Source organism: Myotis brandtii, unplaced genomic scaffold (assembly GCF_000412655.1).
Source record: "Myotis brandtii unplaced genomic scaffold, ASM41265v1 scaffold481, whole genome shotgun sequence".
Classification (NCBI taxonomy): Eukaryota; Metazoa; Chordata; class Mammalia; order Chiroptera; family Vespertilionidae; genus Myotis; species Myotis brandtii.
In genome coordinates, this window is record NW_005368381.1 from 498405 (window position 1) to 513806 (window position 15402).

Sequence of the window (15402 nt, forward strand, 5' to 3'; positions counted from 1 at the left end):
TCATATTCTAAGGTGCAATTTAGTGATACGTGGTTAGTGGATAGATTGCATTGGGGAATGGTGTTTGGCTTTTCTATAGCAATTAGGTTTCCTAATCTAGCAGTAGTTGTAGCTCTTTGAGAATGACTATAAATCTCTTGTCTTCTCTCAGATGAAGGCTTGACTATTGACCTGAAGAATTTTAGGAAACCAGGAGAGAAGACCTTCACCCAACGTAGCCGGCTTTTTGTGGGCAATCTTCCTCCTGACATCACTGAGGAGGAAATGAGGAAACTATTTGAGAAATATGGGAAGGCAGGCGAAGTCTTCATTCATAAGGATAAGGGCTTCGGCTTTATCCGCTTGGTAAGCAACTGTAGGCTTATAGAGCAAAGATGGGGAAGCTGGGGAATAATGGATATGGAAAATAAGGCAGTAAATAATTTCCAGATGCTCTGCTAAAAGCTTATAGTTGATGGAATAGGACAAAAAATGCAGATTTAAAAATTTTTCCTCATAGGTTTCTTAAAAAATATTGTTTTTATTGGGTTTGAGAGAGTGGAAGGGAGAGAGAGAGAAACATCAGTCAGTTGACTCCCACACACACCCTGACCATGGATCCAACCAGCAACCTGGGCATGTGTCCTGACCGGTAATCAAATTGGCAACCTTTCAGTGCACCGGATGATGCTAAACCAACTGAGCCACATTGGTCAGGGCTGTATATATTTTTAAAAATTTAATTGTGCTAAAATATACATAACATAAAACTCATTATCTTAATTATTTTTTTAAAATTTATTTTTTAATCTATATATATATATATTTCTTTTTTTGTCTAAAGTCTTACATGTCTCCTTTTTTCCCGATTGACCAGATCTTTTTCAAAAATCTGATTTGATTTAGGAAACGTGTTAAGTATATGGGGGGAAACCTTTCTAGGCATTATTTATCTCCATAAATGAGGAACTTGATGCGGTCAGAACTAGTATTCCTTCCAGATATACCACTCACTAAAGACTATATAGGCAAGTAATTTTCTCTGGGGCTCAGATTCCTCTTTAGTAATATGAAGGGGGTCCAATCAAGGTTTGTGGTTCTAAAGAGGCCTCTTGGAGGACATAAGAGATTCTGGTTAAGTTATTTGTAGCTAGCTGAAATTTAAAAATTCTAGCTCTACTGTATTGTAAGGATAGGTTTTATGCTCATCATTTGTTGTCCAGATAATATGTTACCCTTGGGAGAATAACCTGTGATACTGATGACCATGTAAGTCAGCGGTTCTCAACTTGTGGGTCGAGACCCCTTTGGGGATTGAACGACCTTTTCACAGGGGTCGCCTAAGACCATCGGAAAACACATATATAATTACATATTGTTTTTATGATTAATCACTATGCTTTAATTATGTTCAATTTGTAACAATGAAAATACATCCTGCATATCAGATATTTACATTATGATTCATAACAGTAGCAAAATTACAGTTATGAAGTAGCAACGAAAATAATTTTATGGTTGGGGGTCACCACAACATGATGAACTGTATTAAAGGGTCGCAGTATTAGGAAGGTTGAGAACCACTGATGTAAGTGTCACTAAATTTTAGAATGTCCAATTGGTTTTTCAGGGCCATCAGAACAGTTAGGCTAACCAAAGAGTGATCTGAAACACACAATTCCATTCTTTCCGTTCTATCCATGCTTCTTTATATGCTGTTGCCAAGCTCCTTGTTTTGTTGTTGTTGTTGTTGTTGGTTTTTTATTTGTGTGTGTGTTGATCCTCACCTGCGAATGTTTTTCTATTGATTTTTAGAGAGAGTGAAAGGGAGGGTGGAGAGACAGGGAGAGAGAAACATTGATGTGAGAGACATCAATTGGTTGCCTCCCATACATCCCCTGATCAGGGCCGGGGATCGAGCCTGCAACCAAGGTATATGTCCTTGACTAGAATCATGGGTTGGTGCTTAATCCACTGAGCCAAACCACCTAGGGGTAAGCTTTTTTTTTTTTTTATAAGATATTTTGTATTGAGCTATGCTACTTTAGAATCTTTTAAAAACATTCATTTTATTGATTTGAGAGAGGAAAAGAGAGAGAGAGAAACATCAATGATGAGAGAGAATCATTGATTGGCTGTCTCCTGCATGCCCCACACTGGGGATCGAGCCCACAACCTGGGCATGTGCCCTGGCCAGGAATTGAACCATGACCTCCTGGTTCATAGGTCAAGGCTCAACCACTGAGCCATGCTGGCCGGGTGCTACTTTAAATTCTTGATAGCTGTGTAGTTGGTCTGTTAAACCCAGTTATTCTAACTATCCTCTGCTTCCTAGGAAACACGAACCCTAGCGGAGATTGCTAAAGTAGAGCTGGACAACATGCCACTCCGTGGAAAGCAGCTGCGTGTGCGCTTTGCCTGCCATAGTGCATCCCTTACGGTCCGAAACCTTCCTCAGTATGTGTCCAACGAACTGCTGGAGGAAGCTTTTTCTGTGTTCGGCCAGGTGGAGAGGGCCGTAGTCATTGTGGATGATCGAGGAAGGCCCTCAGGAAAAGGCATTGTTGAATTCTCAGGGAAGCCAGCTGCTCGGAAAGCTCTGGACAGATGCAGTGAAGGTTCCTTCCTGCTAACCACGTGAGTGAGGGCCCGTTGTTGTCTGGGAAGTTAGCCTTTAGAAACCCTGTTCCTGTGCGCATTTAAAATACTGTTCATACTAATTCAGCTTTCTAGTACGTTTTTTTAAAATATATTTTTCTTGATTTCAGAGAGAAAGTGAGAGGGAGAGATAGAAACATCAATGATTAGAGAGAATCATTGATTGGCTGCCTCCCGCATGCCCCACATGGAGGATTGAGCCCACAACCAGGGCATGTGCCCTGTTCAGGAATCGAACTATGACCTCCTGGTTCATAGGTTGATGCTCAGCCACTGAGCTACGCCGGCTGGGCTAGTAGAGTTTTTAACATAATCTTAAATTAACACAAGTATAGTTTGAGGATTAAAAAATAAACTTTAATAGCCCTAGCTCGGTTGATTGGAGTGTCATCCCGTACACCAAAATGTTGCAGGTTTCCCTGATTGGGCATATGCGGGAGGCAGTCGATTGATGTTTCTGTCTCTCCCCCTTCTTCTCTCTCTCAAATCAATAAAATATCCTTGGGTGAGGATTTTTTTAAGTATATTTTTTATTGATTTCAGAGAGGGAGGGAGAGGGAGAAAGAGATAAAAACATCAGTGATGAGAGAGAATCATTGATCGGCTGCCTCCTGCACACCTCCCACTGGGGATCGAGCCCGCAACCCGGGCATGTGCCCCATGTGCCCTTGACCATAATTGAAACCGGGACCCTTGAGTCCATAGGCTAACGCTCTATCCACTGAGCCAAACCAGCTAGGGCAGGATATATATATTTTTTAAGTTAAATTTTTTCAGTCCTTCAGTGGGTCATTTAATCAGTGTTAAGTCTCCCCTTTGAAGTTTTATAACTCTGAAAAGTTGTTTTGTGCATGCAACATCTTAGAATTTATCCCGTTATTGTCTGGAGTTCTGTAGAGAATAGATAGTTAGGCTACACTTAAGTACTGTATCTACTTATTTGAACATCTTTTTTTTAAAATTATGTTTTTATTGTTTTTAGAGAGGAAGGGAGAGGGATGGAGAGAGAGAAACATCAATCGGTTGCCTCCCGCACAACCCCCACTGGGGATCATGCCTGCATGTGCCCTGATCAGGAATCGAACTGGTGACCTCTTGGTTCATGGGTTGTTGCTCAACCACAGAGCTACACTGGCCAGGCTGAACATCTTTTTAAAGGCTAGATTCAGAGGTCTGAAGCCTGACTTGATCCTATCAACCCCAGATTCCACATTTCCACATAACGCCATTAAGAGATATTGGTTACTTGAGACTGGGTTTAAAACTCCTTCAGAAGTTTGTTTTGTCCTGACCCCTAAAACTAGTTCATGTGTCAGTGGCAGGTGTAGAGAGGAAGCCTACTATAGGGTATGATTTGATCTTTCTTTTTCCCAGATTTCCTCGACCTGTGACTGTGGAGCCCATGGACCAGTTAGATGATGAAGGAGGACTTCCAGAGAAGCTGGTTATAAAGAACCAGCAATTTCACAAGTATGTTGTCCTGACATATTCCCTGTTAGCTGTTGGCCTATTCTTAAGGAAGCTTGTAAAGGGATGTGTAAAAGAGGCAGGTCTTTGTTATATATATTTACTAGCAACCATTATCTTGGCATTCAGAAGGAATACATTGCTTAGTTGTTATCTTAGGCAGAGTTTTAGTAACTCAGGAACCTTGTCTTTAGGGAGAGGGAGCAGCCACCTAGATTTGCACAGCCTGGCTCCTTCGAGTATGAATATGCCATGCGCTGGAAGGCACTCATTGAGATGGAGAAACAGCAGCAGGACCAAGTGGACCGCAACATCAAGGAAGCTCGTGAGAAACTGGAAATGGAGATGGAGGCTGCTCGCCATGAGCACCAGGTCATGCTAATGAGGCAGGGTGAGTATAGGCCTCTAAGTCTTAAAACTAAAAGAACAACAAAAGTTTTTCCGGAGTTTCTTAGTATCAATCGGTAGAGAAAGGCCTAAACCTCTACTTTTATTCTCTGAAATATTTTGTTGATCTTGGTAGGCAAATGAGCTTGGAGATGTGGCAGAAAATACTGGATTCTGTGGAGAAGGAATAATAGGTTTGGCTTTATTTTTGGAATCTGGATACCTCGGATGGCCACTCAGGGATTATATATCCCTTTTGCTTTCTGGATCTTTAATTATGAAAAATTATTGGGTCCATATGAGGAGAATGAAGAATACTCTCAATCAAGTCTGTTGTTTTTCTAGATTTGATGAGGCGTCAAGAAGAACTTCGGAGGATGGAAGAGCTGCACAACCAAGAAGTGCAAAAACGAAAGCAACTGGAGCTCAGGTAACTCTTCTCAACCCCTTTTCTCTCATAATGTCTCACTCCTGCTTCCTACCACCAAGCTACCTCATGCATTTGTAAATATATTGGCAAACATTTCCTGGCTGTTTCATCTCCCTTTGGATGGGAAATGTTTCAGCTGCCAGTGGTTCTGGGAATTACGGCTACACTAAAGAGAAAACAGCTGAGTCCTGGTCTCATGAGGCTCCTTTGAGAAAGAACTTTTTCCCCTAAGGGGCACATCAGGGTTGCTTTAGGGCTGGGCACATTTAACATTGAACTTCCTGGAGAGCTATGATAGTTTCCAGTTGGCTCTTTTTTTTTTTTTTTAAATATTTTTTTTTGATTTTTTACAGAGAGGAAGGGAGAGAGATAGAGAGCTAGAAACATTGATGAGAGAGAAACATCAATCAGCTGCCTCCTGCACATCTCCCACTGGGGATGTGCCCGCAACCCAGGTACATGCCCTTGACCGGAATCGAACCTGGGACCCTTCAGTCCGCAGGCCGACGCTCTATCCACTGAGCCAAACCGGTTTCGGCCAGTTGGCTCTTTTTAAACTATATATTTTTTTTTATTGATTTCAGAGAGGAAGGGAGAGGGAGTGAGAGATAGAAACATTAATGATAAGACAGAATCATTGATTGGCTGCCTCCTGCATGCCCCGTACTGGAGATTGAACCCATAACCCAGGCATATGCCCTTGACCAGAATCAAATCCGGGAACCTTCAGTCCACAGGCCGACATTCTATCCACTGAGCCAAACTGGCTAGGGCTTCAGTAGGCTTTTGATCCTCTTGGCTGAGTCCCCTATTAAGATAATCAGCTTAAGTTCTGGAATGCCTCTGCTTAAATACTTTGGTGACTCTGTAGGCAGGAGGAAGAGCGCAGGCGCCGTGAGGAAGAGATGAGGCGACAGCAGGAAGAAATGATGCGGCGACAGCAGGAAGGATTCAAGGGAACCTTCCCTGATGCGGTATATCTCCTTTGTGCCCATGATGTACCAGTCCAGTCGTGATATGACAAACCCACCATGAATTGTCTGCCCACTAGGACTATACAACATACCAGGTTATGATCAATTTTTCCATTCTGTGAAACTCCTTTTAGAAATAATTCATAGGAAGGAAAGGTAAGGTTTGAAGGAGAGCTCTTTTTGCCCCATGGGCTATTTAGGATGAAAAGCTGGGACTAGTATATGCTATTCAGACTCAGTGACTGCAGGATGAGATATATCCAATTCTGTAGCACCCTTGTCTAGTGACTAGTCCATTGCTGTCCTTCAAGTTATATAGGTTGGAGCTATAGGAAAAAATTGACTATTTTCCCCTTTCCTTTCATAACTTTCTTGTACCTAATAGGAGACTGACTTGTGTCCTAGTAGCTCTGATCTTGAACTCACTGTATAACTAGTGAGGAATTGTTGGTGTTCCTCAGCTTGGTCTCAGTATACTTAGGATGTGTTATCACTCTGTACTTTCCTTAGTGTGTGGTCTTCAATGGATTGTGGGAGAATGCAGTGCTGTCTTAGACTGTCTTTAGTGTTTTTTTGTTTTTCAGAGAGAGCAGGAGATACGGATGGGCCAGATGGCTATGGGAGGTAAGGACTCAGGAGATTAATGGCTCTGATTTCCTTTTTTGTCTTGTCTCTGGTGAACTATGTAGCTTATTTTATGTATTCCAGATTTAAGGGATTCACATTTCTGGGAGCATCGTTTTTTGGGGTGGGTTAACATGTCTTAGCCCAAAGGTCTTGTTGAATTGTTAACTTTAGAACAGAAAGAGACAGATGATATCTTTCTCCTGTACTGACCACACTACTCTGCTTTAGGTGCTATGGGAATAAACAACAGAGGTGCCATGCCCCCTGCTCCTGTGCCTGCTGGTACACCAGCTCCTCCAGGACCTGCCACTATGATGCCAGATGGAACCTTGGGATTGGTAATAACTGCAGGATCTTAACAGTAACCCTGAATGGTGATGGGAGGAGAAAGGACTTTGCTTCCATAGTCGCTTGGCCTGCCATGATTTTGCTACAGATAACAGTATTAGAACTACTGTTATCCAATGTAACCTCAAGGTCTTTATTTTGGACTCCTGAGTAAACGAGTCTCAAAATATACTTTATGGTTCATACAATCCTGAGGTGATTTTAGTTCTTATATCAAAATGTTAAAACTGGATAGGCTTCAGGTTGCTTGAAAAGTGATGGCCTGCCTTGTCCATGTACCTAGTTCATCAAAAAGGACATAGGTAGAACTTAACCATCTTAGGAATTTAGTATGTAATATTGCTTAGCTAATAAGAATAGGGATAGCCCTAACCGGTTTGGCTAAGTGGATAGAGCGTCGGCCTATGGACTGAAGGCTCCCAGGTTCGATTCCGGTCAGGGGCATGTGCCTTGGTTGCGGGCACATCCCTGGTGGGGAGTGTGCAGGAAGCAGCTGATCGATGTTTCTCTCTCATCAATGTTTCTGACTCTATCCCTCTCCCCTCCTCTCTGAAAAATCAATAAAAATATATTTAAAGAAGAGGAAGAAAGAATAGGGATAAAAAGTTAAAGGTGGGATGGTTGGGTGGGTTCGTAATTCAGGCAACCTTCCTTTCAGGGACATCTATCCGCTAGAGCAGCGGTTCTCAACCTGTGTGGGTCGTGACCCATTTGGCGGTTGAACGACCCTTTCACAGGGGTCGCCTAAGACCATCCTGCATATCAGATATTTACATTACGATTCATAACAGCAACATTACAGTTATGAAGTAGCAACAAAAATAATTTTATGGTTGGGTCACAACATGAGGAACTGTATTTAAAGGGCCAGAAGGTTGAGAACCACTGCGCTAGAGTCTCTTTTTTTTTAATGTATTTTTTTGTTGTTGTTGATTTCAGACAGGAAGGGAGAGAGAGAGAGATACATCAGTGATGAGAGATGATCATCTATTGGCTGCCTCCTGCACACCGCACATGGGATCGAGCCCACAACCTGGGCATGTGCCCTGACTAGGAATTGACAGGTGACCTCCTGGTTCATAGGTCGACACTCAACCACTATGTACTCCAGCCGGGCTATCGGCTAGAGTTTTGTTGTTGTTGTTTTCATTGATTTCAGAGAAGAAGGGCAAGGGAGAGAGAGATAGAAACATCAATGATGAGAGAGACTCATTGATCGTCTGCCTCCTGCACACCCCACAATGGGGATGGAGCCCCACAACCCAGGCATGTGCCTTGACAAGGAATGGAACTGTGACCTCCTGGTTCATAGGTCACTGTTCAAGCATGAGCCATGCTGGCCAGGCTCCGCTAGAGTTTTAAACATGATTAGGCATCCCCAGCAGGTGGAGCCCTGGCTGGTTTGGCGCAGTGGATAGAGCATCGGCCTTCGGACTGAGTGGTCCCAGGTTCGATTCCAGCCAGGGGCACATGCCTGGGTTGTGGGCTTGGTCCCCAGTGGGGAGCATGCAGGAGGCAGCTGATTGATGGTCCTCTTTCATCATTGATATTTCTATCTCTCTATCCTCCCTTCCTCTCTGAAATCAATATAAATATGTTTTAAAAAATAATTGGGGTGGAAATGGCCTCCAAGGGAAGGACTACAGATGGGTGGGAAGCTTAGGACATAGGTTATTTTGTAATGTTTCTCTCTTTTTCTCTTTAAGACCCCACCAACTACCGAACGCTTTGGCCAAGCTGCTACAATGGAAGGAATAGGGGCAATTGGTGGAACCCCTCCTGCATTCAACCGTGCAGCTCCTGGAGCTGATTTTGCTCCAAACAAACGTCGCCGATACTAATAAAAATTGCAGTGTCTAGTTTCCCAAAACCCTTAAGAGAAGGACCCTTTTTGGACTAGCCAGAATTCTACCTGGAAGAGTGTTAGGGATTCCTCCCAATAGTTAGATCTTCCCTACCTGTACTACTCTAGAGAGTATGCTGGAGACAGAGGTCAAGGGAGGGGTGATATTTAACAAATCATTTCTGTGTGGTATATTGTTTAATTGTGTCTGTGTGGTGCATTCCTGAAGCCTCGAGATTATTGAAGGCCAGGGTTGGGGGGCGATGGCAAAGTGGATCCAGTTAGAGCCCCCATGAATCTTGATCATTCCATTCTGTTTATCCTGTTCTATTTGCATTCTCATTCTTAAATTTCCCGACCCCGGAGACACTGCCACATGTACCACAAAAACCACAAACATCCTCCATCACTTGATTCACTCCCAGGTGGGAATTCAGGCAATGTCCGCAGAGGTCACAGATAACATACATGCATACGGTTCTGTTATACCCCATATATTATCCCTTCATATCCTAAGGAAGACATTTTTCTCTTAGAGATTTTCATTTTAGTATATCTTTAAAAAAAAATCTTGTGTTAACTAGCCTCCATCTTTTTCTTGGGTAAGGACAACCCAGGAATGGCCCTTTTGTGTCTGATGTTGCTGTTCACAGCTTTTCTTGATAGGCCTAGTACAACCTTGGGAACAGGGTTGCTGTATGATGAAATGTCCAACAGTAGCTCTTAGCATTGCCTATCTTACGTAGTTATGCTGTGCTTTTTTTTTTTATTGGTGTACCATGTTTGATTTGTTCTGATACCTTCGGAGTTTTTTTCTGAAAATGGAGCGGTAATGAAGCATCAACTTATTAAAATACATTTTAATCCTTTTCATTTTCTGTGCTATTTTTGGAGGGGAAGGGAGGGAGGGGTGTTCTGTCTCAAGAACTGAGCAGTAGGTTTTATCAAGTATCCATGTGGCAAACATGTCAGGGATTGGATGCATACTATGGCTGAAGTGGTTGACAAATATCTGTGCTATTGGTACACAGAAGTAGTAAGGATGGGAGGAAAGCGTCTTTGAAAGAAAATGGGCTGGGGGATTGGGGTATTCTCATTAGGAGAGGTCTCAAAATTGGTATTTGTTTCTGAGCAGCTGCTAATATGTCTGAGGCTTAGAATTGACATGGTAAAACTAAAACAGTCTCAGCAGTGATTAGCTGACCTCACCCAAGTTCCAAGCTCTACTCTGCGTGATCCTTTTCTTGAGCCTCAGAGCTAAAATGCTCCTGAGCTCATTCCTATTGGCTGGGAAGACCAATTGAAGTTCCCTTGCCCATGTTAGGAGGTGTACGCCTTCTGAACTAAAGATAGACACAGCTGCCCCTTCCAGACAGCTAAAAGCTTCCAGACTAAGAGGTCTTCCCCACTCGGCAGCCAGACTCCTTGAAATACCCTTTCAGTAATTCTACCAACGCTTCCATGTCTCTACTCTGCCATAACAAAGGCTGTGGGCAGCACTTTGACCCCAATACCAATCTTCCTGGTGAGTAAGCCTGGTCTTGCCAGGGGGCTCTGGATCCTGGGGAATGGTCATCTGTGGATAGTCTGCTAAAGGAGTAGAAGAAGAAATTTAGTGTACCTGCCCTAGTTTAACTGGTCTGGGCAGTCTTCAATCTTGACTGGATTTTTTTTATATATTATATGGAAAAACCAAAGCATATAGGCCTGTGGAAGAGGTAAGAAGTGACATTTGGTATAGTTTCCTTTCTTGATCTTTCTATCCATATCCACAGATTCCTGTTGCCATCACACTGGGATTCCAATCTTCCATGATGCACTTAAGGTGAGGTATACGTGAGGGGGTGATAGCAAGAACATTTCCCAAAGGAAATACACTCAGGAATCTAAGCTGAGCTGGGTCTCATTATCAGGGTTGGTCCTGCTGCCGGAAGCGAACTGTAGATTTCTCTGAGTTCTTAAACATCAAGGTAAATTCTTTACTTAGATTCTGCCCCTAATAGAAAGATTCTATCTCTAATCCTCCTCTCCTTATCTGTACTAGGGCTGTACTGTGGGACCACACTGTGCTGAGAAGCTCCCTGAAGCCCCTCAACTTGAGGGCCCTGGCACAAGCAGTTCATTTCAGGAGCAAAAACTGACTACGATTCCAAAGTCAGCAGAGACTTTGCGCCGGGAGAGGCCCAAGTAAAGAGGAGGTCCCATCCCTAGCTGGTTTGGCTCAGTGGATAGAGCATCAATCTGCAGACTGAAGGGTCCTGGGTTCGATTTCAGTCAAGGGCACATGCCCAGATTGCAGGCTGGATCCCCAATAGGGGGCGTGCAGGAGGCAGCCGATAAATGATTCTCTCTCATCATTGATGTTTATCTCTCCCTCTCCCTTCCTCTCTGAAATCAGTAAAAATATTTTAAAAAGTAGGAGGTCCCAGGGTTTTTGCTACATTCATGGAGCTTAGGGTCACTGGGGTTTGGGAGATAGGGCGTAGAGATGTGAGGAGGGCCAGATGTCAGGGCTTAGTATATATTTTGTGCCATAGGGGAAATCTGTCCAGAAATAATGTCCCTTACTGTAAGGTGGTATGGGTGATAGATAGGTATTTTGAATTAACAGGGCAGATAGCACCTCATGAATACATATTTATAATACAAGGGGGAATTGGGAAGATCTTGATTTTTTTTTCTGTTTGGAAAAGATCTTTAAAATAGTTTTACATGAAGAAAAGGATGTAGTAGAGTTGGCAGTCAGGAGGCTGCAGAGAAGAGTAAGTTAATTTTGCGGAAATAGAAGAAAGTCATATTAGGTCCACAATTAATTAGAAGAAGGGGAAATGGTATGTTTCTACAAAGAAATGTGAGATTTAAAGCAACTGAGTAGATGAGCAAGAGAAGTCCTGGTGATTTCTTCAGGGTCAGGGATTTGGGATATCCATAGAGAAGAAAATTGGCAATGAAGTTTCTACCCAATTTCTCCAACCCTGACCTTACTTTCACCAGACTTTTTCGACTCCATTAGAACTGGTGGGAATATTGGAGCTGTTGATCATGGTTAATGAGTCAGAACTAAATCATCTCACCCTTACCCCCTAGGTCAGAGTTGCCACCAAAGCTGCTTCCGCTAAATATATCCCAAGCCCTGGAAATGGCATTGGAAAAGAAGGAATTAGACCAGGAATCTGGAGCAGGTAAAGTGGGTCCTTAGTTGGACAGACCTCGCAGACTGGAATTTAGTGAAAGTGGCAGTTGGGTGGATATAATGGATAGGTTCCTGACTGCCCAGCTGGTGTGACTTAGCAGTTGAGCCATAAACCAAGAGGTTACTGGTTCAATTCCTGGTTAGGGCACATGCCCGGTTTGGGGCTCAATCCCCAGTAGGGGCATGCAGGAGGCAGCCAGTCGGTGATTCTCTTTCATCGCTGATGTTCCTATCTCTCTCTTCCTCTCCCTTCCTCTCTCTCTAAAACAGTGGTTCTCAACCTTCCTAATGCCACGACCCTTTAATACAGTTCCTCATGTTGTGGTGACCCCCAACCATAAAATTATTTTCATTGCTACTTCATAACTGTAATTTTTCTACTGTTATGAAGCGTAATGTATTTTCATTGTTACAAATTGAACATAATTAAAGCATAGTGATTAATCACAAAAACAATATGTAATTATATATGTGTTTTCCGATGGTCTTAGGCGACCCCTGTGAAAGGGTCGTTCAATCCCCAAAGGGGTAGCGACTCACAGGTTGAGAATCACTGCTCTAAAATCAATAAAAATGTATTTAAAAATAAAAGATAGGTTCTTAACTCTATTTTCCTCCCTTGCCCAGGACTTGACAGTAGTCTGATCCAGACTGGTTCCAGCTGCCAGAACCCAGGATGTGACGCTGTGAGTGAGAGTTTATGAGGGCTCAAGCATGTGGCTGAGGGATACTATACCCAAGAGATGATTGGGTATAGATATGAAATTGCTGGAGTACACTTTAGAATGACCTGATTCCTTTCCTTTTTCCTTGATCTGTCTTAGGTTTACCAAGGCCCTGAGAGTGATGCTACTCCATGTACTTACCACCCAGGAGCACCTCGATTCCATGAGGGGTGAGAGAGGGTACTAGGTGGGCTGTGAGAGAGGTTTCTCCCAATGTTGAACATAGATGGGAGTAGGGGCTTGTGGGAATGGAAAGGGATTCAGTTGAATTATCTTCCTACCTCAGGATGAAGTCTTGGAGCTGTTGTGGCATCCAGACCCTGGATTTTGGGGCCTTCCTGGCACAGCCAGGATGCAGAGTTGGTAGACATGACTGGGGGAAGCAGGTAAGCTCAAACTTCCCTGAACTCTTGATTAGGAGCCAATTCCAGAAATAATTTCTCCTCCCCGTACTTCATAGCAAGCTATCTCCTTTTGTATGGACCAAATAAGATTCTGCTCCTTATCCCTCAACAGCCCAGAAGCTTTGCAATCAATATAAGTTAGTGTTAATCTTCCTGAAACTGTCTCTTCTCCATACAAACCATGAGAACTCCTCTTGGGTTAAGCATTCATTTTTACCACTCACATTTCACATCTTTAGCTACCAGCATCTTGCCGTCATGATTGGCACCAGACAGATTCCTTAGTAGTGGTGACTGTGTATGGCCAGATTCCACTTCCTGCATTCAACTGGGTGAAGGCCAGTCAAACTGAGGTAAGGAATGTCTGATGCTGGATGGGAGGCTAGTGAATTGGGTGTTATTACAATCTTACAGGCAGTGTTGCTGTCTGTAGTTAACATGTAGACTCCATAGTCCCCTGAGAGGAAGGTAATGATATTGGATCAGGGTTATCTGACTGACCTGTGGATGTATGGATCACACCTCTGGCCTGGTTCTGTGTCATAATGATCTGTTCTGACCTTCTGGATTGTTACTACCCCTATAATTCTTTTCTCTCAGCTTCATGTCCACATTGTTTTTGATGGTAACCGTGTGTTTCAAGCACAGATGAAGCTCTGGGGGGTAAGTGAAGATAAGGGAGCACAGGAGGGAGGGCAGATGGGGTGAAAAGAAGGGCCAGACTGCAATGAATAGAGGGTGTCTTGAGGGGGAAGGAGTTGTAATGGGAAGAAGTGGAGGTTTTCTCTTCATTTGCTTTTATATTCTCTCCCTTCCCCCCCCTTCCCTATCCCCTTTCTCTTTTTTCCTCCTCTCCCTTACTATGTTGTCTTATTCCTCCATCTTTTCCCCCACCTTACATTTTTATTTTCTCCCTGTCATTTATCACCACCCCACCTTGACCCCAACCCCCTTGATTTCTTCATTTTTCTCTTTTTCCTGTGTTCCTCTATCTTTCCCTCTTCCTCAGGTCATAAACGTGGAGCTGAGCTCTGTCTCCTTGATGCCATCTCGGGTTGAAATCTCCCTGGTGAAGGCTGACCCAGGATCCTGGGCCCAGCTGGAGCACCCTGATGCACTAGCTGAGAGGGCTAAGGCAGGGGTTGGGTTAGAGATGGATGAGGAAGAATCTGAGGACTCAGATGATCTGAGCTGGACAGAGGAGGAGGACGAGGAGGAAGCAATGGGGGAATAGTGACACCAAACAATCAAGTATCTAGACAGGACCTCAATAAATCTCATAGGATCTCAGAGACCATGATATGGTTGGCCATGTGGTATTGAGCAGCAGGAGGCTGAAGGAGGGGAGAACAAAAATATCCAAACCATGCTGTTTGTTCTCTTAAATAAATCTGTTATTCTACAGTTTCACATAGTGTTGTTCTCTCACCTCACTATCTAAGATTGTATTCATTTCCCCAAACTTCTGTGTGTTTGACACATGTGTGAAAACAAGCACATTCACATTCAATCTATTCTTCACAACTATCAGTTATTTACTGAGTACTTACTATGTGCCCAGTTATGTGTTGGGTAGTTTAGAGATATTTGAGAAACAGAAGACTTATTCATTCCTCTCAGGAAAATTACAGTCTGGCTGACAAGTCCTGGATAATCGACATGAAATAATAATAAACATTATTAGGTAGTTAAACTGAGTACTAAATTGTGCAGTACAGTTTTTAAGAGCTATTGGAGTTGAGAGAATGGTGAGATTAATGTGGACTGCAGTAGAAAAGGAAGGCTCAGAATAAAACTTAATCTTTCCCTAAAAAAAAGAAAGGGAAGTCTCCATGGAAGACGTAATTTTTAAAAAAAAACTTTATTGAGATACAATTCACAGACCATACAACACCCATTTAAAGTATAAAATTCAATGTTTTTCCGAGTTGTATAACCACAATCAACTTAAAACATTTTCATCACTCCAAAAGAAACCCTGTCTATATCCATTAGTAGTCACTCCCAATTTTCCTTCAAACTCATAGCCCTAGGCAACCACTAATCTACTTTCTGCCTCCGTGGATTTACCTATTGTGGATATTTTATGACTGGAATGAAAAAAAAATGTGGTCTTTTGTGACAGACTTCTTTCACTTAGCATAATATTTTCAAAGTTCATCCATGTTGTAACGCATATAAGCTCTTAATTTCTTTTCATGAACAAATAATATTCCACTGTGTGATTATACTACGTTTTGTATATCTGTTCATCAGTTGAGGGACATTTGGGTCTTTTTCCACTTTTTGCCTATTATGAATAATGATGTTATGAGCATTCATGTAAAAGTTTTTATATAGACATAGGTTTTCATTTTTCTTGGATAT

General features: G+C 42.8%; 2 protein-coding genes across 3 annotated transcripts in view; both read left to right on the plus strand.

Moving 5' to 3' along the window:
- The window catches only part of NONO (non-POU domain containing, octamer-binding), a 17417-nt gene extending 7835 nt beyond the window's left edge, over positions 1–9582 (plus strand). The window contains exons 3-11 of the mRNA XM_005876200.2: positions 152–345; positions 2315–2616; positions 4012–4107; positions 4299–4495; positions 4837–4921; positions 5793–5895; positions 6480–6519; positions 6751–6860; positions 8577–9582. Of these exons, the coding sequence (XP_005876262.1) occupies positions 152–345; positions 2315–2616; positions 4012–4107; positions 4299–4495; positions 4837–4921; positions 5793–5895; positions 6480–6519; positions 6751–6860; positions 8577–8711 (1262 nt within the window). The 3' untranslated portion in view covers positions 8712–9582. The remainder of the gene's footprint in view (positions 1–151; positions 346–2314; positions 2617–4011; positions 4108–4298; positions 4496–4836; positions 4922–5792; positions 5896–6479; positions 6520–6750; positions 6861–8576) is intronic.
- Positions 9583–9615: 33 nt separating this feature from the next.
- Positions 9616–14445, plus strand: ITGB1BP2 (integrin beta 1 binding protein (melusin) 2). 2 transcript variants are annotated; one of them, XM_005876201.2, is made up of 11 exons: positions 9616–10238; positions 10489–10538; positions 10627–10683; positions 10758–10900; positions 11801–11895; positions 12534–12592; positions 12731–12801; positions 12918–13017; positions 13275–13388; positions 13636–13698; positions 14045–14445. In XM_005876201.2, the coding sequence occupies exons 1-11, from the start codon at positions 10175–10177 to the stop codon at positions 14267–14269; spliced, it is 1041 nt and encodes a 346-aa protein (XP_005876263.1). In that variant the 5' UTR covers positions 9616–10174; the 3' UTR covers positions 14270–14445. The 2 variants fall into 2 exon arrangements, with proteins under 2 accessions (XP_005876263.1, XP_014403185.1); XM_014547699.1 differs by lacking the exons at positions 10627–10683; positions 10758–10900 and having other exon boundaries at positions 10215–10238.
- Positions 14446–15402: the final 957 nt, after the last annotated feature.